General features: G+C 44.7%; 1 protein-coding gene across 2 annotated transcripts in view; it reads left to right on the forward strand.

Annotated features, from left to right (window-relative positions):
* The window catches only part of PTPN14 (protein tyrosine phosphatase non-receptor type 14), a 192,028-nt gene that overhangs the window by 147,907 nt on the left and 17,018 nt on the right, over positions 1-27,103 (forward strand). For both annotated transcript variants that reach the window (XM_050950210.1, XM_050950211.1), the window contains exons 9-15: positions 1,769-1,856; positions 2,577-2,659; positions 5,547-5,604; positions 9,485-9,563; positions 11,569-13,055; positions 17,463-17,606; positions 24,129-24,347. In XM_050950210.1, the coding sequence (XP_050806167.1) occupies positions 1,769-1,856; positions 2,577-2,659; positions 5,547-5,604; positions 9,485-9,563; positions 11,569-13,055; positions 17,463-17,606; positions 24,129-24,347 (2,158 nt within the window). The remainder of the gene's footprint in view (positions 1-1,768; positions 1,857-2,576; positions 2,660-5,546; positions 5,605-9,484; positions 9,564-11,568; positions 13,056-17,462; positions 17,607-24,128; positions 24,348-27,103) is intronic.

A 27,103-nucleotide genomic window follows, 5' to 3' on the forward strand; every position in this document is an offset into this window, starting at 1 on the left:
TCAGACTCTGGTAAAGCGATATCTGAATTTAAATTTGCTCGTTGTTTTTCTCATTGTGGGATCACCCAGTGTTGCTAGTGCAAAATATGAGTGTCTGGGCGAAGGATTGTTTTATCAATTCCAATTATTGTTTAAATTTTGTTTTTGTTATTCTATAAAAATAAATCTTTATTACTCTATCAAAAAAAAATGTAGCAAAAAGCTTTGAGTCAAATCTTTGTCCCTTTGGAAACCATGGCAAAATTCCCATTGATTTCAGTGGAGCCAGGATTTCATCCCTCACCCCCCATCCCCTTTTTTTTATTGTTTCTGTGGTTTCATGGGTTATTTTTGTTTATTTCATTATCTTAAAATGATAAACCACAATCTGTGAGATTGTTTCTGACCAACGCTCTTGGTGTGTGAATGTTTGTACAGCACTCATAGTAAAACAGATATTTTAATGAGTCACATTGTAGTTTTTAGCCAGTGGTTGGAGCTTTTTTCAAAGACGTTAGCATTTATTTTAAAGAGTTTAGATTATTTTTTTCCAGCATCATCAAGATTCCCATCTGATTTTGCATTTTTCATGTATCTTTCATTTTTGAGTGTGTAGTTTTATGAAGAAATCAGAGTAGATTTCTTTTAAATTGTGCCATTCCCAAGATTTCTTGAAAATGTAGGTTGCAAAAGTGAGACACTTCTCAGATTTTTTTTTTTTTTAAAGGTATAGATGTCCTCAGAAAATGCTGGTATCCTTGTTTGTTTTGTTTCATTTCCATCCCAAAAGTTTTCATGGGACACATGATAGACCTGATTTTCGTGATGGACACAAACAATGCCAACAACTAGTTGTAAAAGGACCATAATACTGATCCTAATCAACCTGATAGTCACTAGAGGAAAGAATAAGTAAACACATGGCAAAAAAATTAGGAGCATAAAACACAAAATAGTAACATGGTATCTTTTGCTTGTGTAAAAACACTAATGGGTAAGGGTTTATCTATGCAAACATTGTGGCGAACTGGTGTGTGAATGTACCCTGGACTAGCCTGCTGTGAACTAACTGTGTGAACCCTGCTGACATTTATTAAAAATTCATTAGTGCACTTTAGTCTTTTTTCAAAAAGGACTAGATCAAAGCACATTAACAAACTGTAGCGGTTTAATGTAAACACTACCTATACTGACAGGACGGATTTTCCTGTCGGCGTAGGTAATCCACCTCCCCGAGAGGCAGTAGCTAGGTTGATGGAAGAATTCTTCTGGCAACCTCTTGCTGTCTACATGGGGACTTACATTGGTGTAACTATGCTGCTCAGGGTATGGATTTTTCACGCCTCAGCCAACGTAGTTAAAGCGACCTAATTTTCTGGTATAGACTCTGCCTCAAAGGAAATTTGGAAACAGTTTTGGGGAAAAAAAAAAAACAAGAACTGTACATATTTCCCTGCCAACTAGTCACAGTCAAATAATAATTAAATTGTGACACGATGCAATTCAGTTTACAATTAAGCATTCATATATTTCCAATCATATATTTTATTGTAACCCTTAACATTGCTGTTTTTGAAGAAGAAATGTTTTACTCTAAAATCAGGGGTGTTTGGGGGTGGCTTTTTCCTTAATCACAGCACATGATTTTTTTGCTGGCTGTGTTTCTTCATCAAACAGCTAGCATTTCTCACATAAAATGAGCCTGCACATAAACTAATACATTCCTAACATGTCTGTGAAATGTTTGCCTGTGTGTCTTGGCAAAGTCAGCAGCATTTCTTTTCTACAGGTGGAATGATATTGGGAATATAATACATAACAAGTCTTCAATCATCGTGGAGTTGATCAACAAAGAAGAAACCGTGCTCTTTCACACAGTAAGCAAAGTATCTAAACAGTATCAACAGGAAAACTTTACCATATATCAGAAAGCTTCAAGTCCCAATGTCTGAACAGAGGTGTCACCTCACTCCCCTGCATTTGAAGGATGGAAATCACAAATTCAGTCTGTCACCTGCTCACCCTTTCCAACATTCCCATCACCTGTATTTGGGGGGTGAACTCAGTTTATTTTTTTACTTTTCAATGTATGTAATACCTTCTAGACAGCCTGAAATCCACCCTATTGGGAGCTCTGTGGACATGACTGTCTTTTGGATGAAATGTCCATGGCCCTTTGCCACACCATGCTCTCATAGCGGCAGCAGCCTGAGCAATGGTGGAGCCTGTATACATGCTCTCTGGAGCTCTAGGAGGGACTGTGCAGTGCTCTGAGAAAACTGCAACTCCACATGACCTCCAGCACAGGCCAGTGTGTAAACTACACAGCTGGCTCTAACAGTTCTTTTTATTTTTTTCACTGTCATTAGCAGCAAAGTGGCAGCATATAAAGACATGCTGATGCACTTCAGTGGTCCAAGGCTTGAGGGTACTGCATATGTTCTTGGCAGCTGACTTCGTGTGCAGCATCCCTTAAAAGGCATTATTGCAGTTGAATTTTTTAGAACACTCTTTCGGTTGCTGAAATCAATTCATTGTAACAGCAGCAGAGTGAATAATCAGATGGCTTTTCCAATTTTTCTTCTTGTGTTTTAAAGGATGATATTGAAAATGCAAAATATATTTCACGGCTGTTTGCTGCAAGGCATAAGTTTTATAAACAGAATAAAATCTGCACAGAGTGAGTATGCATACTTCAGATTCTTTTGCAATACACTGATTGGAAGTGCTCTGATTTTCAGCTTGCCTGTCAATTACTCTTTACCCTCTGCCCTTTTTACCATGATATAGCAAAGGACTAATTCCTGTGCCATATGAGGCCTGTGTATCACTATGTGCCACTGAAGTCTATTTTGAGCCCTTAGTAATGCACAGGCCTTGAGCTGGCCCCAGGACCGCCCTGCGGGGGGGACCACAAGTGGGGCAATTTGCCCCAGGCCCTGCAGGAGCCCCCGTGAGAATATAGTATTCTATAGTATTGCAACTTTTTTTAATGGAAGGGGCCCCCGAAATTGCTTTGCCACGGGCCCCCTGAATCCTCTGGGCAGCCCTGGCTGGCTCTCTGCACAAGGGTGGATTTCACCCTAATGAAAGAGAAATGGGTGGAGTTTAGGTTGTATAGTGTAGGCACAAAGGCCAGTTTATTATCTGCAGATATCTTTCAGCATATATCTACCCCTACTGGAGTGGAGAGCTGTGATTTTAGAGTTTGACGTTTTTTGAATAATGCTAGGTTATACAGCAACGCCACACACAGAGCGAATTCCCTGTAAAGTATCCAACACATTGACTAGTTAACTGTAAAGCTGCAAAGACGCTCCCATCATCATCATCATTGTTCTGTTTACCCAGATGGACATCCATCTGTTCTGTTGGGTGTTGTCATCTGTTGGAAAATGGAGGGCCAAAGTAAAGGAAGGAAAGACTGGAAGGTGTGTGGGGAAGTGTGTGCACATGTGCACTAGCATAAAATAAATTTTAAAATGGGGTAAGTTAGTGGAGGGCTCATGGAAGGACTTCAAAATGTGACCACTGCCTTATCACCCAAAGAAAAAGCTTGTAGTTGATCATATTTCAAATGCTATCTACTATTCTTGGGAGATGGACATGTTTCCTATCGATTGGAATATGTTTGCACTTTCATAATCCAACATTGTGGATTTAATTTTGTCTTGAACAGTTTGAGGAACAAGTTCAAAGGGAAGGTTTTGATTCTCTCCTCCAGAAAAATAAAAAACAACGTAATGGGTAAAAGGCACTCGAGACAGAAGAATCCTATGCACTGCTACAGACTAGGGACCGAGTGGCTAGGGAGCAGTTCTGCAGAAAAGGACCTAGGGGTTACAGTGGACAGGAAGCTGGATACGAGACAACAGTGTGCCCTTGTTGCTCAGAAGACTAACAGCATTTTGGGCTGTATAAGTAGGATCTTTGCCAGCAGATTGAGGGACGTGATCATTCCCCTCTATTCAGCATTGGTGAGGCCTCATCTGGAAAACTGTGTCCAGTTTTGGGCCCTACACTACAGGAAGGATGTGGAAAAACTAGGAGTCCAGTGGAGGGCAAAAAAAATGATTAGGAGGCTGGTGCACATGACTTATGAAGAGAGGCTGAGGGAACTGGGATCATTTAGTCTGCAGAAGAGAAGAATGAGGAGGGATTTGATAGCTGCTTTCAACTACCTGAAAGGGGGGTCCAAAGAGAATGGAGCTAGACTGTTCTCAGTGGTACCAGATGACAAAACAAGGAGTAATGGTCTCAGGTTGCAGTGGGGAAGGTTTAGGCTGGATATTAGGAAACACTTTTTCACTAGGAGGCAGTGGAATGGGTTACCTTGGGAGGCGGTGGAATCTCCTTCCTTCGAGGTTTTTATGGTCAGGCTTGACAAAGCCCTGGCTGGGATGATTTAGTTGGAGATTAGTCCTGATCTGAGCAGGGGGTTGGACTAGATGACCTCCTGAAGTCCCTTCCAACCCTCATATTCTATGATTCTATGAAAAAAACTTTGAGCAGATCCTGAAGAGGAGCATATTTCTACTTTGTAACTATATACCAGGGTCAACACAGAAGATTCTTCTACTAGAGTAAAGGCTGCTTAAATTCAGACTTCATAAGCAGTAGTGTTTGCTCAAGTTATTTATCTCTTGACATAGAGGGGTAGGTGCTCGGATACCATAAGTCCAGTATAGATACACACTCTAAATATATACCATCCTAAAAACACTTGCATTTTTCTGTCCTCAGATAAAAATAAGTAGCAAAATGAAGTTGCTGAGAGAAATAAATAAGACTAAAATACAGTTACTAAGTTAACTGGTCTTGTCCTTGCAGGAGTCTCCTCTTCAACCACCATTTGTGTTAGAGTTAGATGTATTGATAGCAAGCAACATATTGCAGTGTGTTTTCTAAACGAACACTTTTCCTAACCTCTGTGTTAAAATGACTCTGTTGTTGTTTGTATTTCCTCTGTGTGCATTTCCTCTAATCGCACATAACATCATTCACCAGAACAGAAATTGTAAGAGGAGAAATTCCACCTTTCCTCTCTACACGTAAGCACTATATTTCTGACTCCTCAATGTTTCTTTTCTTTCCCCCTTCCTTTTTAAAGTATTCCCACTACATCTGGCTACTCCAACATTATACCTACCTCTGCTAGCATTGTCCTTCAGCCGCTCTTTCCTCTCTTGATCTGTGTGCATTGTCTTTTAGTGATTTCCTGTGACTTCTCTAAGATGCTGTCACTGTTTTTTCTGTTCACCTGTTTTTTCTGTGTCTTGAGAGCTGGCCTGTGCTTCCTCAAGAGACTTCTACTTTTTACGTTTGTCATTTTAAAACCAGAGTTTATTTTCTTTCCCTTGTTTCCAATTAGGCCAAATAGGATAATGACCAGATGGCATTAGAGCAGAAACTGAATTATTTCCATCTGTTTATTTTATATATCTATCTATCAATAAGGAATAGCTTTCAATATCTTAGGCTCTTATTTTCCTCAGCAAGTCTTGAATCAGAATTTAAATTTTATCGTAAGACCAGTTCCTAATATCTCTCTCCATTTTTCCCCACAGACAATCAAGTTCTCCTCCCCCTATCAGACGGCGGCCCACCTGGAGTAGGTCATCCTTGGTATGTAACATAGTGGGGTCTTCAATAATAATGCTAGTACTGCCGCTACAGGGATGGGGCAATACATGAGATGGGACATTTTCTAAAGTTCAAATATATTAATTGACTAGACATCGGCATTCTTGAAACTCGTTCATGCCATGTCACCTACAGGAAGTGTGTTAATTTAAATGGAACGTATTATTACTACTGATTCTAAAAATTACAGGCCTTGGGGCCTTAATCTTTCTACTTGTCCTGCAAAAATGAAACACCTTTTCTGCAGGAATACAGTGATGTTCAATGGGATTTGTCCTGCAGCGTGAGAAAACTCCTTAGAGTTTGAAAAATCTATTACTGTATATGTAACGGAACCTCAAAACATACATATGCCAAAACTGAATCACTGCATGATTTTACAGTGTGTTGCCCTGAACCCTTCCTCCATCCTCTATTTTTTGTCACTCTAAGGCAGAGGTCAGCAACCTTTCAGGAGTGGTGTGCCGAGTCTTCATTTATTCTCTCTAATTTAAGGTTTCGCGTGCCAGTAATACGTTTTAACGTTTTTAGAAGATCTCTTTCTCTAAGTCTATAATATATAACTAAACTATTGTTGTATGTAAAGTGGATAAGGTTTTTTAAATATTTAAGATTTAAAATTAAAATTAAAATGCAGAGCCCCCCGGACCGGTGGCCAGGACCCAGGCAGCGTGAGTGCTACTGAAAATCAGCTTGCGTGCCGCCTTCGGCACACGTGCCATAGGTTGCTACCCCTGCTCTAAGATGTCAAGTCTGCATTTAGACTGAGAGCTTTTTGTGCTGGGAACTTTATCTTGTTTTGTATTTCTGTGAAGTGCCTAATATTTCTGAGTAAAACTTTAATAATCAGTACATGATTCTGTGATTCAATATTTTCTTTCTTTTGTAAATCCATGCGACTAAGTAGAGCTGCTCACAATTTTTGACAGTATTTTTTAATTGAAATTTTCTCAAAAATGAGAGACAATTTTCCTGGAAATGTTTGAAAACATCATATTCCATTTTTCTGTCAGCTTTAGGGATAATTTCTTTTGCTGCTACATTTTTCTCCCAGCACCCTTGAACTACCCTAAGAAATATTGAATTCCAGCAGAAAACCTAAGAGAGAATGGCAAGGTGCAATAGCATTGCCAATCCCTTCCATAGAGGGCACAGATTATCATAGCTGTATAAAATGGTTTGCCTGTGAAACAAAAGAAGATAGGCTTCTTTCTTGGCTCATTTCAAACCCAGTGATGAAGTATCGTTCTCTTGCTTTGTAGCACCATCCTGAAGTAATAAATCTTATTATCATATGTCTGTGTGACAGAGTCAGTGTTGGTAGTTCTGTTTTTGACACTTCTTATCCATGCACAACAGCTGTCCCTTTTTAAGATGGGCAGTCCCTGTGTTTTAACAAAATCTGTACCATCTATTCACTCTGTTCCTTCTGCAAATCTGTTCTAGTCCATTTTATTTCAGTGGTATTAAAAGTTGTCATATTTTCCTCTCCAAAAGCTTTTCATAGTTTTCACATATGGGCAGGTACCTATGTTTTAAACTAATAGTCCTGTCCAGTTTCCTTTCCAAAACGGCTTGTCATTTTCAGCTTACTTCCAGAGAGCCATTGGTTAGCACAGTTTGCTTATTGCACTGTCTGTATTACATTCTTTAAAACATAAAATTCTTATCATCTGCTAATTTGCTTTGTGAGCCCTGATGTGAAATATCTAATGTAAGGAAATGAAAGGGCCCTTGAATGCCTTATGATCTGATCAGCCTCATCTTTATTGCAAAGAAAACAAGACCCTCTTCCTATCAGATATGGAAAATGGAATCCTATATTTTAACAAGAAAAACGAATCATGCCTCCTCTGTTTAGATTGTCTGTGTAAACCTTTGGCAAATGAGAAAATGGATTGGGAACAATGAGAAGAGGAACAGGCGACTCTCTTCTCAAAAACAAACGGGTTTTCTCTCTGTTCAAATGAACCTTCATGTGCTTTTTTTTAAAAGTAGTTTTGCTCACTTGTTAGAGGAGTTGTTCTTTAAAGTAATTAGCCTTGCAGACAGCCTCCTTGAGCTGTATACAGCAGTTCTAGACAGTACTATCCGTACTCCTTGGTCTTTTATGGTAGCCTTGGAATCAATCAGTAGGCACAAGTGGGATAGTGAAGTGAAGTCTGTGGTGTGTCTCTGACATGTGACAAAATGGCCTGGATTCTGATTTACACTAAGGCCTTCTTGCTTTGGCAGCGTAATTACATTGACATCTACTTCAAGCCCCTTTTATACTGTTCGTTCATGGTCTTAATGATATGATGATAAATGAGAATCAGGCCCATTAAGTTTGTACTTTTTTTATTTCCATTTGGCAAAAGTATCTTTACGCTAGCCAAACTTCCAATGACTCTCACGTAGGTGGAACAAGGCCTGTAAGAGGCCCTCGTGTGGGTTTGTTATTTAACACACACTCCCGCCTCCCCCCACCCCAGTGATCACTGAATTGGATTTCTGTCTCCTCCAGGCTTCAAGCTGCTCCCCAACTACTTCAGGGTAGACTGTTTTGCCTGGTATCTCAAAACAGTCCTGCTTTTCCAATAACAGAAGAGTCCTTGCAGACCAGTCCCACAATAACATGGGATTCAGCTTGTTCCCTATGTTTTCTAATAGATATGATACATTCCTAGCAGGAAACCCATTCTCTTCTCTGTGAAGGCTTTTTTTCTGGCTCAGACCTTCGTAGGTTCCTTCAGTTCTTGCCAGACTAAGTTCTGCCTCTCAGGCTGCCAAAAGAACCATTCTTCTGCTGACTAGAGCCATGCTCTTCGGAGCACCCTCATCTGTAACTGAGTCCAGTAGGAGCATTTCCTGTTTTCCTCTGCCATATTGCATGCAAGGATTTATATGTCTCATCATAGTCACTTTCACTTCTTTTCTATTCCCCCGATCCCATACAAAGTGTAGGTGTAAGCCAAGCCCAGTTCCTTTTTTGCCCGTTCAGTGGCTAGCTGTCATCTTGGCCCTTTGTCTCTGCACGAAGGCAAACTGTGCCTCTTCTCCCCTTGAAGCTATGGGCCCAGTCAGTATTTTGCTCTCCTGGCACCAGCCTGTGTGACAGGTGCCTCTGAGGTGGTTCTGCAGGTATATTCGCTCAGAAGTCAGGGCAGTTTGCCTCTCTCTGAACACACCAGTGTGTGCTTCCATAAACTTATCAACTTAATCATGCCCACAACCGAGGTGGCTGCAGTGCCATCCTCCAGCCTCCAAATACTTCACTTTGTGCATGGACAAAACTGCTGATTATGACATCATCCATGCTTTATATTATTACCTTTAAATAATGCATTGATTTAATGCTAAAGCATCCCCGTCATTGATTCCTACCATATCACAATGCTAACTGCAATATTTATCAGTTCGGGGTTTGCCCTCTGAAATTCTGCATTCAAGACACTGCGAGACTCTGCTGAGCCACCTCATGTTGCTATTGCCTTTGCCCTCATCTTCCACCTACTACTCCTTTTGTTTTGGTCTCCTCTTGTTTTTGTCAGAGCCTCGTTTCTAGGCTATTCAGAGGCAAGGACTCTGGGTGAAATGTTGAGAAGTAAAGTGAGCAAGGTGCCTTAATCCCATTTTCCAAAGTGACTTGTGTGTTAGAGAGCTTAAGTCCCAGTGATTTTCAATAAGAACCAGGCTCCTAAGTAGCTAAGTCACTTTTATAAATGGGATGTAGGCGCCTAAGTCACATAGGCAGAACTCTGTAGGGAAATGTTCTGTACTGTGGAAAGAATCTAGAATAATTTCTTTGGCACTTCATCTTCAAAAACTGTGACAAAGCTCCAGTTTGCTGAGGTTATTCATGTTTCTCTTTTTATTTCAGCCAAGACAGCACCCATTTATACTGCCGCCTATGCATGTCCAGTGCGGAGAACACTACACTGAAACAAACAACTCACAAGGTATTTAGAGTGTACCTTTTTGCTTTCAGAGATCTGCAGCTTAATGTGCCAGCAAAGGTCTGTTCATCAGATCTTGATTTCCAAAATGCAGTCCTGGTCAAATGGGAGTTAGTATCACTCCTCCACAATAACTTCATAGTTAAGGTTGCAGCAGGGTTCTGTTTAATGCTCAATTTTCAAACTTATCTAAAATACACACGCACCGTTAGATGGGCTTGGAATATGGCATGCCAGTTCAGTGCAGTTGGCATGTCTGGGGTCAGTTGGTCAAGGGGTTGCCAAGTTACAGGTCTCCCCAAATGGCCTGATTTTAAAATTGCAACTTTCTTATAGTGCTTTTTTCTGCAGATCCGGTGAAAACTGGGGAGGTGAAGGGGGAGTAGATCCACATAGCCTATATATTACTTGATGGTCTTTTCTCTGTTCTAGTTCCTGTCACCAGGGTCAAGCTTCAGAAGTGTGTGAATAAAAAGTTGTCTTCTTTGGTTCTCTGCAGGGTTAGCCTCAGAATTGATCTCTGTGGAAAGTATGATGGCTGGAATCTAAGGTGTAGAGAGAGATTCCCACAAAATATCCTGTAGCCTAGTGCAGTGGCCTGGTCATGAGGAGACCATAAGTTCTGCTGATGTCTCTTTGTGTTTCTGTGCATTGTTATTGACACACTTCTACACTAGGGAGACACAACTATTATTTCTCATTAGGTGAGATGATGGAGATGTTGCACCAAGTCACTTCCACTAGAGCTGGAAACAGAGCCCAGACCTCTAATGTGGCAGCCTCAAATCCCATTCACTTAACCACACTCTCTTTTGAAATGATTTTCGCAAAGCTATGTCTGCATACTGTGAGAGACACAGCTGAAGTGCCCTAGCCAATTCTCACGCATGATGGAATCTTAGTGTAGCGATTGTGTGTCATGAATGAGGCAGGGGCTGTAGATAGGAATTGACTGAGATGCAGCAGGAGTGGACCTTACCACAGACTTCTCATGTGATGTTGGACAATTGCTTACACCAGAATCATTGGAGGTGGCCATCCTTCTGAGTCCTGTGAGATTTAGGAGAAAAGATAATCCTATGGTTAATACACTCAGCCGTGACTCAAGAGATCTGATTTTTTTATTCCTGCCTGTGCTGAAAACTCCCTTTGTGACCTTGGCCAAATCATTTAATTTCTGTGCTTCTGTTACCTGATCAGTAGGCTGTTTTGGTTCCTTGGGGGCATGATCAGCCTGTTTTGGCTTGGTCAGAGTCCTGGAGACAACAGATTGGTTTGATGTTGAGAAACCTGCTACAGCCTTGGAGGAACCTCTTCCTGCTTTCACAATCTCTGCCTGCTTGGGACGGGGAGGGCAGTACATCAAGAGGAGACCTAAGGGAATATTCAGTGGTACAGTAGCTCTGGGGTCTAGTGCTGCCAATGGTGGGATGTATCTTTAGATAACAGTTGTGAACCTGCTGAGAGGCAGATGGATGGACAGGGGAGAGAGAGTTCCACAACTACCTCCTCCGCCTTAGGAACCTTCCAGAGGGTCTGGATCTGAACTGTTTCATAGCCTGGGCAAGATTTGGATCTAGAATGTAGGTTCAGCCAATTATACAGACAGGGTTCAACCTCCAAATGTTCCCAAATGGCAGGAGTGTTTGGATCTGGAGTTTTGTTTTGATCTCATTTCTGACACAATTAACAAACTACAACGTGTAGGTGTATTACAGCATTTTGGACTTTTGGGGGGGCGGGGATGCAAAGAGCACAATGGATTCTGAAATGTGAGGCAAGGTAGAGAAAAGCTTGGGGTATTGGGTCAAAGAGTGGCAAAACAATCTGAAAGGCCAGTCCTGAGACCATGCATCCTGCACAGATGTACACAAGGCTGCCTCTTAATCATTGGCTCAGAATGCATTTGAAGTTTTGTGGTTTTATTTAGGAAAGGTTTTGAGGATCATGACATTGCATGTGCCCTTGTTTGTTAAAGTGTCCTTTTCTTTATCTCTACTGTACACAGACAGCATTTTCCATGGAAATGAAGAAACATTCTATTGTAGATCTCAGACCAGCTTGGACAGGTGTCCCATGGACTTCAGCTATTTAAATGGTAATGGACCAAATGGCAGTATGTGCAGTGCCCACAGCATGAACTCTCTCAATCGTTCACAGAACTTTGTTCAGGCATCTCCAATGTCCTCCAATCTCAGCATCCCAGGAAGTGATATCATGAGAGCAGACTACATCCCCAGCCATAGACATAGTGCCATCATAGTGCCGTCCTACAGGCCAACGCCAGACTATGAAACTGTCATGAGGCAAATGAAGAGAGGGGTTATTCACATGGATAGCCAAAGTCAATCTTTAAGGAACCTCAATATTGGAAATACACATGCTTACAACCAACCGGAAGACCTGGTTTACAGCCAACCTGAGATTCGAGAGAGACATCCCTATACTGTTTCTTATGGGCCGCATGGTGGTTATAACAAACCTGTTGTCCCATCTGACCAAATAAACCCTAATAATGCTGTGCAGAATAAGGCAGCAGCCAGTGCGATATCCCACACAGTTAGCACGCCAGAACTGGCTAACATGCAGCTGCAGAGCAGCCAAAGCTATAGTACTGCCCATATGTTAAAGAACTATCTTTTCAGGCCACCACCTCCATATCCACGTCCACGTCCTGCCACCAGCACGCCTGACCTAGCGAGCCACCGTCATAAATATGTCAGTGGCAGTAGCCCTGATTTGGTTACTCGGAAGGTCCAGCTCTCAGTGAAGACATTCCAAGAGGACAGCTTACCAGTGGTTCATCAGTCACTCCAGGAGGTTAGCGAGCCCCTCATGGCAGCCAAGCATCATGCAGCTTTGAACAAGCGCCATAGTTTGGAGGTCATCAGCAATATGGTACGTGGTATAGAAGCTATGGCTTTAAAGACTTTAAATGCCCCTCTGCCACGTAGAAACACCTTGCGAGAGCAGGTGCAGCCAGAAGAGGCAGCGCAGATGGAACACGCGGTTCAGCAGCTCCCTTGCTACCATCACAAGAAGACGTTCTCGAGTGCCACGATGCTGATACACAGCAGTGAAAGTGAAGAGGAAGAAGACGCTTCAGAATCAGTGTCACAGATAGCACCACTCCATGAAAATGTGGAATATAGTGCTCAGTTGCAAGCTGCTTTGGCTAGAATACCAAATAAACCTCCTCCTGAGTATCCTGGGCCAAGGAAGAGTGTTAGCAATGGAGCCCTGAGGCAGGACCAAGTAAACATTTCAGTGGCTGTAACCAGGGCCAAGGCCATGAGGCCAGGGCCTACCAAGGCCATTAGTGTGTCTCGGACTGATCAAATGACAATGAATGGGTCCTCACTTGGACCGTCTATCTCAGAGCCTGACCTCACGAGTGTAAAGGAGAGGGTCAAGAAAGAACCAGTGAAGGAAAGGCCTGTGTCCGAAATGTTTTCTATCGAGGACAGCATTATAGAAAGAGAGATGATGATGAGGGTAAGTATCTTTCTCTAATGCCGAGGCTTCTTTGAACCAAAGGACCAACCTGTTTTTGTTTTTTTTTTAATATCCCAAAATGCACAACTGAAAACTGTTACAGCCTAAACAATGAGGAATGTAAAACAACCTTATGCAGAAAAAAGAGTTTTTGACCGTCATAGGATTAGCTGGAAGGTGAGAGTGAGTAAAAAATGCAGGGTCTGATTCTCCATTGCCTGGCTGCTTGTGCAGTCATTTAGAGCTCTGTAATTTGAATGAGTTTGCAATGCCATCACCAGTACGAGTGGAGAATTCTGGTTCAGTAGCATATTCTCTCCACTTTGCAGGGATATAAAGCAAAGCACTGCATAATATGCAGTGTTAGTGTGGAGAATCCAATCCATGACATTTAGATGGCCTATCACTTAGGATTGCTGCTTTTACATTGATGTAGTGTATGCTTAGCCTACAATTTTATGAGACTGAGTTTTATGAGGAGTAAACTTTGGTGGCACTAGAATTTGGCTTGCTGATTTTCTAAACTAGTGACTTGTTGCACAACCAAAAGAGCAATACTGCTAACTTGAGGAAGTAGAGATGCTGTTTTTTCTTTCCCTGAGGTATGGGAAATGTGAATCCTTAAATTCTCATTCAATTTTCCTAGAACAAACAGATGATGCTGACTCAGCTGCTTTTTCCTGCACAGCTGCACACTACAGCAGTTTTCAGAGGAACGTACTAGCCCACAACACTTAGTTAATGAGTTATGCACATACCTGGCGAGCAGAGTGTTTAAAGAGATTAAACTGATAAGTGACTAACTGTGAAGTACTATTTTTTTAACAACTTAATTTAGACATCCTGCATTACTGCCATGCCTTTTTGAAGAGACTTATTATTGAGTGTCCATCTCTTCTGCTTGTTGTAGGAATACATAATATGTTCCCTAAAATATAATGTAATAAATGGACAAATACAAAGTCTGGTCTTCCATAGACGTAAATGATAGCAGGGAACGTATCAAAATATAAAGACTTAGTCATGGGCTTAACTTTATAAACTGTGAATAGTTCTATTGAAGTCAAGTTAGGCAAGTACATATCTCTTTTTCAGGATGGGTCCTAGAGCAGAACATTGAATCCATTTACATTAATGTGATGTCCAAGTGATCTGGGAGTGTTTAGAAAATAATACGAGCTTTGCTGTTAATATTCTTCACGGCAAGGCTATTAGTCAGCAAACAAAATGAGGTTACTTAATATCTACATTTAGAATGAAACACTTCACTATACTCCCGGGGATTTTTTAAGCTTGTTTAGAAAGCTGCCATTTTGTTATTGCTGATTCTTGCATTTGAAGTAATGATTTAGAAGTAGCGAGAACAAAATTATTTGTTAGTCTGAAAGTTGACAGGCTCTCTATTTCCTTTGAGTTCTGCTAGAACAGGGGCAGGCAAACTTTTTGGCCGGAGGGCCACATCGGGTTTCCAAAATTGTATGGAGGGCTGGGCAGGAGAGGCTGTGCCTCCTCAAACAGCCAGGTGTGGCCTGGTCCTGCCCCCTATCTGACCTCTCCTGCTTCTCGCCCCCTGATGGCCTCCCCCGGGACTCCTGTCCCTTCCAACCCCTGCCCTCCCCCCATTCCCTGTCCCCGGAACCCCCACCCCCGACTGCCCACCACCACCCCATCCACCCCCTCCTCTCATTTCTGACTGCCGCCTGGTCCCCTGCCCCATCAAACCACCCCTTCTCCCTGACTGCTCCTGGAATCCCTGCCCCTGGCTGCCCCCCGCTGCCCCATCCAACCCCCCTGCTTCCTGACTGCCGCCCCGGGACCCCTGCCCCTTCCAACCACTCCTTCTCCCTGTCCCCTGACCATTACCGGAACCCCTGCCCCTAAGTGACCCCCGTGGCCCCATCCAATCCCCCCCTCTCCTTCCTGACTGCCCTCCCGAGACCCCTGCCCCCTTCAACCCCCCTGTTCCCCACCCTCTGACCACCCCAATCCCTATCTGCACCCCTGACCACCACCCTGAACTCCCCTGCCCTCTATCCACACACCCCACCCCACCCCGCTCCCTTACCACACTGCCTGGAGCACCAGTGGCTGGTAGCACTACAGTTGCGCCGCCCAGCTGGAGCCAGCCATGCCACCACGCAGCACAGAGCACCGGATCAGGCCCCAGCTCTGCAGCTGCACTGCCCCAGGAGCTCGCAGTCCCACCACCCAGAGCACTGTGCTGGCGGTGGGGTGAGCTGAGGCTGCTGGGAATGGGAAACAGCGGGGGAGAGGCTGGGGGCTAGCCTCCTGGGACAGAAGCTCAGGGGCCGGGCAGGAGAGTCCCATGGGCTGGATGTGGTCCACGGGCCATAATTTGCCCAGCTCTGTGCTAGAACAAATGCAAAAATGGATCTCTCAAATCCTGAAAATTGTCACTTCCTAGGTCATTGGTTCTGATTCTTGGGGTCAAGGTCTCGATGCACCACAAAGCTGTATCCTAGAGGTTGTGTTATTTCCTACAGAATCTAAGCTTTTATTTAACCAAAAAAAATAAAAGGTATTTCTAACCTTTCTGCTTGCGTAATATAACCTCTCACATGTAAATACTGCAGTAGTAGTAAGGCTTATTAAATGTGTAGCATCCCAGAATATATTCAGTAAAAGTATCTGAATTACATTTTTTGATCTCTTTCAGATATGAAGTGATCAAAGGGACATGCATTGAGTGTAATTGTCTTCCTTAGCTATAGACAACCCAAGGAATTCAAATCAAATTAACGTGTGTGTATGTGTGTGCGCATGTGTTACAGCATTTTGGACTCTTGGGGGTCCAAAGAAGCACAAAGGATTGTGAGACTGGGCACAGAGGATTCTGGGATGTGGGGCAAGATACAGAAAAGCTTTGGGTATTGGGGCCAGGAGCGGCAAAATAATCTGAGAACCTCCATTCTGGATATTCAATGAATATTAGATCAACTTTGTTCACCCCATCAACACCATGTGCTTTTTGGAAGCGGGAGGTTATTCTATGTTTTTATGCTCAAATTGCTTTTAAAATGGTTTGCAGCCTAGTTCAGGAATCGCATGACATTTCTACCTCTTTCACCACGGGCACTGAAAACTATCAGCTAACCATTTGTGAATTTGGTGCCGTGGCTGATTCCGTAAGCACAGAATTCACCATTTTACAGCCATGGTGGTGGCATGGCATGGCCTCCCCCGGGACTCCTGTCCCTTCCAACCCCTGCCCTCCCCCCATTCCCTGTCCCCGGAACCCCCACCCCCGACTGCCCACCACCACCCCATCCACGTTCTATTTGGTTAAAGAGAGCCGATTTTTATGAAGCTTTTGCCATAGCAGAAAACCAAACCGAAATTGGGCGAAATTACTTGATCTTAAACTGTCTGTAAATCTGGTAAAAACGTGGGTTTAATTTTTGCCAGTTTCACCAATAGCATGAGCATCTTTATGCAGTTATGTCCAGGTACCTAATGGCAATGAAAAGTTTGCAGGCTGGCCCGTTCCAGAAACAATCCATTTGCTTTATGCCCAGGGGGTGTGCTTTTCCAGCAGGAGAGCTCGAACCCTGCTGTAATAGCAGTTTTCAAAAGCAGCTGTGATCCAGACAGCCTTTGTGCATTGCTTCCCCCCAAAACCAGGCGGGAAGAGTTGCCAAGGGAATGAAATGAAATATTTCCCCCTCTTCGCCTTCCCAGAATTGTGACCCTCCACCTCTTAGATGTATCACCTCCCACTAGCCACAGAACGAAATTAGAACTCAAACGCTCTATACAGCAGTGTGGGTGCTACACAAACATGATGTAAAGCAAGTTCTGTGCATCGAATGGTATTAAACTCTGGTTTTAAACACCATGAGCTCATTCTTTGCACAGTGGGCACCATTAACAGCTGGACATTTACCAAACACGGTAGTTTAAATTTACCAAAGTATTTCCCATTCTAAGCGTTAAACAAACACCCCAGCAAAGATAAAATGTGCAGTGGGGCAAGCAGTATAGATTTTTCATGGTTTTCTGCCACAGTAATTGAAATTGAACACTGTTTAAAACAAGTATAGGATATGTTTGCATAAGTATTGCCATCGTGAGATTATGTCCTGCTAGCAATTTACCATTACAGAAAGGATACCCAAGATTTGTATTTGCAAGTCTTTTGATAGCAAGTAATCTATATTTTACCTTTGGATTGTTCCTTTGAAATTAAAATTCTGTGCTCCTGTAGGAGTGGGCCCTGAGGAATAATAGGAAGAATCAGAGATTGTATTTGAATTTACTCTGCTAATGGTGATCATCTGCATTCCTTGGCCAGAGAGTTGCAGATTTTGGAGATTAAAAAACATTCCAGTGTTTTACTGGCATTATAAATAACACAGAGATAAAAAACATGCCTTTTCTTGCCAAAAGAATCTAGAGAAACAGAAGATGGCAGGCCTGGAGGCCCAGAAGAGGCCCTTGATGTTGGCAGCGTTAAATGGACTCTCCGTTGCTAGAGTTCCAGTGCCTGAGGATAGCCAGGATGAAGTAGCCAAGGTGCCAATGGATGAGAGGGTAAGAGAGAGATTCACAAAGTACTATTTATTCCATTGTTTCTAACAGTGTACACGTTTGAAGTTTTAAAGAACTATTACTGATGGCCACATTGAGAGCACCATCTGTGATGGAGGTCTTTGGTATTGTCACTGCTTCGGTGAGGCCAAAAACTTGGACAATGAACAAGTAAGAGGTTCTGAACGCCGTCATCACCCACTGAAGTCAGTGGAAGTTGAAGGTGCTTAGCGCCTCAGGGCGTGTTCAGCATCTCACAGGATCAAGCCCTAAATCTAAAATATTGCACATCTCCTCTTGGCCAGGGAGGTTGATACAGCAGTCACTCTTTGTTGTAGCATAATGTGCTGAATGATGCATGTAGGTTGCTGAGAAGAGCCTTAGTTGCAGTCCAAGAGACAAAAAAGATTCATTCTTAAAGATTTCTCTCTGCATTTCTGTGTATGCACATGCATGCAATTAAAAAAAATTAAAATATCTGCTGCCATTGACTATTGGGGCAGATGTTCAAAGAGGCCTCCCTCCTGATTTTGTGCATGGAATTTTGTGCCCTACACAAGCAAATGACAGCAATTACATATGGTAAGCCCATTTCTCCCGGATACACATCAGAGGTGGTTCTTCGAGTGATTGCTCACGTCCATTCAACTTAGGTGTGTGTGCTTGCCATATGCACCGGTGCCGGAAGTTTTTCCCTCAGCAGTATCCGTAAGGGACCGGCTCTGGCACTCCCTGGAATGGCACGCGTAAGCCGCAGCTTATAAGCAACTGCTAGCCCCCTCCAACCTCAGTTCCTTCTTGCTGCCAGCAATGGTGCATGGAACTGATGCTGCTTCAGCTACAGCTGTTGATTTTTGTTCATTCAAACTCATTTACCTCTTGCAAATATTACTGTATATAGTTTTGCTCTAGTTTAGTTCAACCTATTTGTTAAGTTGGAGACTTAGGTCCCTAAAGGAACTTCATCTCGGGACGGAACATGCGCCGGTTCCCAGGCTTTAAAACCTGCAATCGCTGTAAAAGGCCCATGCCCATTGGTGATCCACATAATAGTTGTTTTCGGTGCTTGGGCAAAGATCACATTAGTGATAAGTATGAAATCTGCAAGTCCATCAAGCCCAGGATGAAGAAGGAGCGTGACATTTGTTTGAAGGCGCTCCTGATGGAGTCTGCCCTTACCCCGATGCCAGAGCAGTGCTCTCATTCGAGCACCATAACCTCGGAACGCAGCGCCCCGCTGGCAACGTCTATGAGCTGGCACCAGTCTCCGTCCATGGCTCTAGTCAAGAAGCCCAGGAAGATGGGGCGAGGAAGGTCTCCAGCTTCCCACAAGGAAAAGGACAGGTCTGGGGTGGACCAAGGCCCTGTCTCAGTTGCCTCTTCACCCCTTTGGGGATCCCAGGCCCCAGCTCAGCTTGAGCAGCGTATCCCAGCCCGCTCCCCACCTGGGACACACTGCTTGAGGTCGGATAGCATCAGAGGTCCTCGTCAGCTCTGGAGTCAGTGCCCAGAAACTCCCCGGCACTGGTACCGATCCAGGGATAGGTCGAGGGACCAACAGTATCGTTCCCTGGACCATTATCAGTCCCCCAGGGCAGCATCAGCATGTGCAGCTACATCTTCACAATGCCGAGCCCGCTCTAGTTCCCGCTCCACATCCTGGTACCGCTTGTTAACTGTGAGATGTAGATCACCGGGCTAGGGGCGTCTCAGATCCGCCGAGTGCCACCAGTCGCCAAGGCCCTGATCCAGACACTCATCGAGGTCAGCCAGATCCAGCTTTGGGAAGGGCGACCAGTACCAATCCGGACACAGCCACCAATCAGCCCCGTCTTGGTCACAGAGGAGTGACCACTCGGGCTGTGGCTCAGGTTCGGAGCAAGGTTCCCTAGCAGCAGGACAGACTCCGGCACCTACAGCGCAGACTACGTCAGCAGCACTGAAGCTGAGCCCATGGCCTCAAACTCCATGGTCAGCACAGTGGTACCCATGGGGGTTCGCTCAGCCTTCTCAGGTCGCCCACTCAGTATCCGGACCTTCGGAGAGACTGGCTACTGGCCTCTCTCACCCCCCTCCAGCCCAAGAGGCCTTGGCTGCAGGCACAGGAGGAAGTGGGCGAGCAAGCCACCAGAACACCTATGGTTGCAGAGGACCCCTTGGTACTGGCTTCCTCCTCCTTGTCTCCAGATGAGGCTATAGTGAGGCCCCCTCCATCGGTGCCCCAGGATGATGCTAAAACGCATCAGGAGCTGTTAGAGGGCTGCCACCAATCTGGGCCTCCAGGCGGAGAAGTTAGAGGAACCCACAGACTCCCTCTTTAATGTTCTCTGCCCCGTGGCCCCGGCCAGGCTAGCTTTGCCCCCACATGAGGGTTCGCTAAACAGACTCATAGACTTTAAGGTCAGAAGGGACCATTATGATCATCTAGTCTGACCTCCTGCACAATGCAGGCCATACAATCTCACCCATCCACTTCTATAACAAACCCCTAACCTATGTCTGAGTTATTGAAGTCCTCAAATTGTGGTTTGAAGACCTCAAGCTGCAGAGAATCCTCCAGCAAGTGACCCATGTCCCATGCTGCAGAGGAAGGCAAAAAACCTCCAGGGCCTCTGCCAATCTGCCTTGGAGGAAAATTCCTTCCTGACCTCAAATATGGCGATCAGTTAAACCCTGAGCATGTGGGCAAGACTCACCAGTCAGCACCCAGGAAAGAATTCTCTGTAGTAACTCAGATCCCATCCCATCTAACATCCCATCACAGACCACTGGGCATACTTACCTGCTGATAATTTGGCAATTGATCTTTGATTAATTGCCAAAATTAGGCTATCCCATCATACTCTCCCCTCTATAAACTTATCAAGCTTAATCTTAAAGCCAGATATGTCTTTTGCCCCCACTACTCCCCTTGGAAGGCTGTTCCAGAATTTCACTCCTCTAATGGTTAGAAACCTTCGACTAATTTCAAGTCTAAACTTCCTAGTGTCCAGTTTATATCCATTTGTTCTTGTGTCCACATTGGTACTAAGCTTCAATAATTCCTCTCTCTCCCTAATATTAATCCCTCTGATATATTCATAAAGAGCCATCATATCCCCCCTCAGCCTTCTTTTGGTCAGGCTAAACAAGCCAAGCTCTTTGAGTCTCGTTTCGTAAGACAGATTTTCCATTCCTAGTAGCCCATCTCTGTACCTGTTCCAGTTTGAATTCCTCCTTCTTAAACATGGGAGACCAGAACTGCACACAGTATTCCAGATGAGGTCTCACCTGTGCCTTGTATAACGGTACTAACACCTCCTTATCTTTGCTGGAAATACCTCGCCTGATGCATCCTAAAACTGCATTAGCTTTTTTAATGGCCATATCACATTGGCGGCTCATAGTCATCCTGTGATCAACCAATACCCCCTAGGTCCTTCTCCTCCTCTGTTACTTCCAACTGATGCATCCCCAATTTATAAAAATTACAAATGTCTTCTGGCAAATTCCCTCCTCCTTGCCTCCGATCTCCAAGAGGGTGGAGCACAAGTACTTTGTGCCATCCAAGGGCCACGAGTACCTTTATACCCATCCTGCTCCCAATTCCCTAGTGGTAGAGGTGGTGAACCACAAGGAGACACAGGGTCAACCGGGGGCTATCCCTAAGAATAAACACTCAAGGCAACTAGACTTCTTTGGGTGCAAAGTTTATTCGTTCTCCAGTCTACAGTTGCAACCATCAGGCCTTACTAGGCTGCTGTGATTTTAATATGTGGCAGGCCGTGACCAAGTTGAAGAGCACCCTTCCTGAGGCTTCTAGGAAGGAGTTCTGGGCAATCCTGGATGAGGGCTACACTGCAGCCAGAGCAGCTCTTCAGGCAGCATCGGATGATGCAGACACCGTCGCCCGTACCGTGGCATCAGCCATCTCGTTGTGCAGGGCTTCCTGGCTGCTCCTCTCTGGTCTTTCCTTGGAGGCTCAGCAGTCAATGCAAGACCTCTCTTTTGACGGGCATGCTCTGTTCGCAGAACGGGCAGACATTAAACTCCATGGCTGAAAGATTCCCATACGACCCTAAAAACACGACCTGTAGGTCCCTGGCCCTGCCCGCAAGCAGTTTAAGCCGCAGCAACCTCAGAACCAGGAGAGCCACCCTCGCCGGGAGCCTCCTCACAAAAGATCCAGGGGCTACAAGAGGTGCCTGGCCACCAACCCCCATCGACATCACAGGAGGGCTTGACCTGCAGTAAGCAGACAGGCAAGCGCCCGTTTTGAAGGTATGCCTGAGGGTGACCTACCGCACTGTTCCCCGGATCCTTCCTCCCCTTTTTTTGCCAACTGCCTTTCTTCCTTCCTCCCTATAACATAGGACCGAAGGATCCTCAATATGGTGGCGCAGGGTTACACCCTTCAGTTACTTTCTACTGCGCCTTCCCTCCCCTCCTCAGGGACCCCCTCATGAGAATCTTCTCATTCAGGAGGTAGAGGGTCTACTACAGCTGGGTGTGGTGGAGGTAGTTCCTGTGGAGTACAGGAACAAGGCATTCTATTCCCAATACTTTTTAATCCCCAAGGCCAAGGACAGTCTGTGTCCCATACTAGACCTGCATACTTGAACCGCTGTTTAGCGAAACTGAAGTTCTGCATGGTCTCCCTGGATCCAGGAGACTGGTACGCTGCCCTCAGTCTGAAAGATGCATACTTCTACATCGTCGTCTTCAAGGGACACAGACGCTTCCTCCAGTTTACAGTAGGTCCCAACCACTATCAGTTCACGGTCTTTCCTTTTGGCCTAGTGACGGCGCTGCAGGTATTTACCAAATGCACGTCGGTGGTGGCGATTTACTTCAGACGTCGGGGTATCCAGATCTACCCATACCTCAATAACTGGCTTGTCAAGGGCAACTCAAGGACCAAGGGAATGTCCCAGTGCTGCTAGCCATGTGTCGTCCCCTTGGCCTGTTTGTAAACGACAAAAAATCCACATTAGTTTCAGTACAGAAGATAGAGTTCATCAGAGCGGTGCTTGACTCGACCTGTGCACTGGAAAGATTCAGGGAACTGATAGACCTCATCGTGGAAGTCTCCACATTTCCCTTGACCATGGCCAGGTTTTGCCGGCGCATGCTACGTCACATGGCAGCATGTGCATATATATGGTGCACCACGCCAGGCTCTAGATGTGACCCCCAGTTCCAGCCCCACCCCCACCCGGCTTTCCTTCCCAAGGTGGTGTCCACTTTCCACATGAGCCAGGACATCTTTCTTCCGGTCTTCTGCCCTAAGCCCCATAAGACTAGTGAAGAGAGGCGCCTTCACGCTTTGGCTGTAAGAAAAGCTCTGGCTTTCTACTTAGATTGAACAAAACTTTTCTGCAAGTTGACTCAGCTTTTCATCTCTACAACTGATAGGATGAAGGGCCTCCCTGTGTCCATGCAAAGGATTTTTAACTGGATCATCTCTTGCATTCAAACCCGCTACGAGTTAGCGGGAGACCCTCCACAGCTAATCGTCAGAGCCCACTTGACTAGAGCGCAGGCATCCTCGATGGCCTTCCTGGCACATGTTCCGATCAAGGACATCTGTATAGCTGCGACGTGGTCCTCGGCATATGCATTTATGGCCAACTATGCCATCATGCAGCAGGCCAGAGATAACACTGGGTTAATCAGAGCTGTATTATAATCTACATGTCTGTGAACTCCTTACCTGCCTCCAGGGGTACTGCTCGGAGTCACATAAGTTGAATGGACATGAGCAAGCACTTGAAGAAGAAAAGATAATTACCTTTTCCATAACTGGTGTCCTTCGAGATGTGTTGGTCATGTCCATTCCATAACCTGTCCTCCTTCCCCACTGTCAGAGTTTCTGGCAAGAAGAAACTGAGGGTGTAGAGGGCTGGCAGTGCCCTATATGCCACAGCATACACACACCACTCTAGGGGGCACCAGAGCTGGTCCCCTATGGATACTGCTGAGGGAAAAGCTTCTGGCACCAATGCATGTGGTGAGCACGCACTCCTAAGTTGAATGGACATGAGCAACACATCTCGAGGAACATCAGTTATGGAAAACGGTAACTGTCTTTTTTTTTTATGTGCACAGAAATGGCAATGTACAAATTAAGGCTGTGTTTTGAAAATATAGACCTAAATTCATTGTAACAAAAGAGTGACTATTTTTAAACAAATTTTTTTTCAAAAATGTACTTAGATAAGTCCATTTATGGAATCAGGATTGTAACTAGAAGAGTTTTGCTTTATCTAGCACCAGAATCTGTAACTATAAAAAGAGAATGTGCTAAAACCATAAAATTCTCTGCTGATTTAACTACATGGAAGCAGACAGAGTTATGCATTCTCAGACAACATAAAACTTTGTACAGTAAGCAGTATAGCTCCAAGCGAAAAGACGAGAACATTCTAGTTTGTTTGATGATTCGTTCTGTATTGAGATAAAATACTGCCCTGTGATACTTCCACAATCATTCTGTCTCGAAAAATTAATTGATGAGAGATTTCCTTTCCTTCTGTTAAATCACAGTGCAAAATCTTGAAGAGGAAGTTGGAAGAGGGGATGGTATTCACTGAATATGAGCAGATTCCAAAGAAAAAGGCAGATGGGATCTTCACCACTGCAGCATTGCCTGAAAATGCTGAGCGCAACCGCATCAGGGAAGTCATTCCTTATGAGGAGAACAGAGTAGAGCTGGTACCAACCAAAGAAAATAATACAGGCTACATCAATGCCTCACACATAAAGGTAAAGGCTTTTGAAGCATCACATGGCATATGAAGAAACATTAGAGGAGTGAGTATGTTACAAGTGTGGCCATTGTTTTCTAACATTAGGGAACTTGCAAAAAGTCATTTACTCACATCTGCCTAGGTTTCTTTTAAAAATGGGCAGGTTGTTTTACCTTGGACGACAATGCCACTACCAGGGCCAGCCTCAGGCATCAGCTCAGCAAGCAGGTGTTTGGGGCAGCCCAGGGGAAGGGGTGGCACATTGGGCTCTTCGGCGGTGGGTCCCTCGGTCCCTCTCGGAGGGAAGGACCTGCCGCCAAATTACCGCCAAAGAAGAAAGCGACACGGTGGAGCTGCCGCTGATCGTGATTGTGCCTTTTTTTTCTTTTCTTTCGCCGCTTGGGACGGCAAAAACCCTGGAGCTGGCCCTGGTCACTACCTCACATTCCTAATTTCAAGGCTCAGTGAACAATCACGAATTGATGTATTTATTACACTTCTGGGACCTAGAAATCATTGTAGAGAAATTTCCTTATCTGTTGCAATGCTGCATAGACTAGCGGCTGAATGCTTGCATTAAGCTAAAAAAGGCACCCACCATATCTTAAATTTAACTAATGGGCTAGCTCTTCCCATATTAGTTCAGACCAATACAATTTCCATCACCCTGACCCTGCAGAAGCAGCTGGGCCAGCGGGAATTTCCTCCCAGGGAAGGAGGATAGGCAGTGTTTCCACCAGGGGAAACTTTAAATGGAAACCTGCAGGGAAAAGGGGAATGCACTGGATCAGTAGGAGGTCTGGCCCCAAAGCTTCTATCTTTGTTTTAAAACTTACGGGGCTTGATTTTTAAAATGTAAGGGTGTTAAATGCATGTTTGTCTTTTGAGCTTGTCCAGCACTCAAGTGGTCTAATAAATCAGACCCCTAAAATAATGGTTCTTTCATTTAGACTGGTCATGTGGGCGTTCATATTGCCTTGTTTCAAATGGGAGTTTTGTAAAATGAAGTTATGTTATTGTTCAGAAATTTATTGTTCAGAAATTCATTGTATGAATGGTTTAAATACAGTCTGACCCTTTATGCTGCTTGTAAGCCTGCTATATAGTCATTTTCAGCAGTAAGCTGTCTCATGGTGGCTGCAAATTCATTTTTATCGTCTCTGTTTCCAATAAAAGCTTTTCAAGGCCCCTTGGTGATTATCATTCTGTCCTGAGAGAAGTAGTGGTACTCAGTTCATGCCAGGCTGCCATGTGGCATAACAGGGCTGCCTTTTCCCATTGTCAAAAACAAAATGAAAAAAAAAATCAAATTAGAATAATAAATAAAACATTCTGTTCATTTACATCTTGGTGGAAGAAAGGCCTTTAAGTCCAAAGAGAATAGCTAATCTTAGTCATGATTTACAATATTAAATCCTGTTGATTCAGAACACCCTTCTAAACCAGGATCCTGTCAAGTTATCACTTTCCCACCAGAGTCCTGGTGGGTAGCAGACACTGGTTTTTGGCATCATCTGCCATTGCTAGAATGATGGATTATTGAATCATTTTTTTTCATCTAATTTGTGGGAGAAAAAAATTCCTAACAATATAAATTGTGCCCTTAAGGTGGTATCAGCCAGAAAAATAATTTTCCCCAGCCAGTTTTAAGTGTCCACGTTTCATTTTTTGTCACTATTGGACACACATCCATTTGAGATCTAGAGAGCATGCAGGAACATGCACTCGTGTTTTAGTATCTGACACTCTGGCTCTTGCCAGTATTTTCTCCTTGAACTCCAAGTGGCTGTTACAAAGCCAAATGGATGATCTTTTTGCTTAGAAGGTGAAATCGTATCTGTGAAATTTACCTCCGTAGCATAAAGTGTGTGCTTGCAGCCCAATACTCACTCCTTAATAACCTGCAGTCAGGGCATTAGAATGCAGTAAACATTCCAGGCATCACTCTCCCTCCAGACTATTTATGGTTCTATGCTATCAGATGCCAGGAGGCTGGATATTTGGACCAGAAGTCAGAAGACAAAGACAGCTCCTATATCATTTTGATAAGATCCATGCCTAGAGGATCATGACCCCACCACCACTAAGCCTGCTGTCCCTGTGGGTTGTCAGCCCTTCTCTGCTTACTTAACACTGGCCTATCCTGTCAAGATGTTAAGCACAGTCCGAATATAGAGACACAAATCATAATTTAAGTTATGGATTTTTTTTTTTTTAAAAACCTCTTGCTTTTTGCTGCACATAGAGCAGGGGTGCGCAAACTTCTTGGCCTGAGGGCCACGCACATTGGGTTTCGGAAATTGTATGGAGGGCCGGTTAGGGGATGCTGTACCTCCCCAAACAGACAGGCGTGGCCCGGCCAGTGCCCCCTATCTGACCCACCCCCTGCTTCTCTTCCCCTGACGCCCTCCCCGGGACCCCTGCCCCATCCAACCCTCCCTGTCCCCTGAGGGTTCCCCTGGGACTCCTGCCTCATCCACCCCACCCACCTCGCTCCCTGTCCCTGACGACCCCCTGTCCCTGACTGCCCCCCCACCACGCCATCCAACCTCTCCTCTCATTCTTGACTGCCCCCCAGGACCTCTGCCCCATTCAACCACCCTTTCTCCCTGACCGCCCCTGGAATCCCTGCCTCTGCCACCCCATCAAACCCCACTCACCCCTTCCTGACTGCCCCTACCCTTATCCACAACCCCACCCCCTAACCACCACCCTGAACTCCCCTGTCCTCTATCCAACCCCCCCGCTCCCTGCCCCCTTACCGCGCTGCCT

The sequence above is a fragment of the Gopherus flavomarginatus genome, chromosome 4 (genome assembly GCF_025201925.1).
Source record: "Gopherus flavomarginatus isolate rGopFla2 chromosome 4, rGopFla2.mat.asm, whole genome shotgun sequence".
Lineage (NCBI taxonomy): Eukaryota > Metazoa > Chordata > Testudines > Testudinidae > Gopherus > Gopherus flavomarginatus.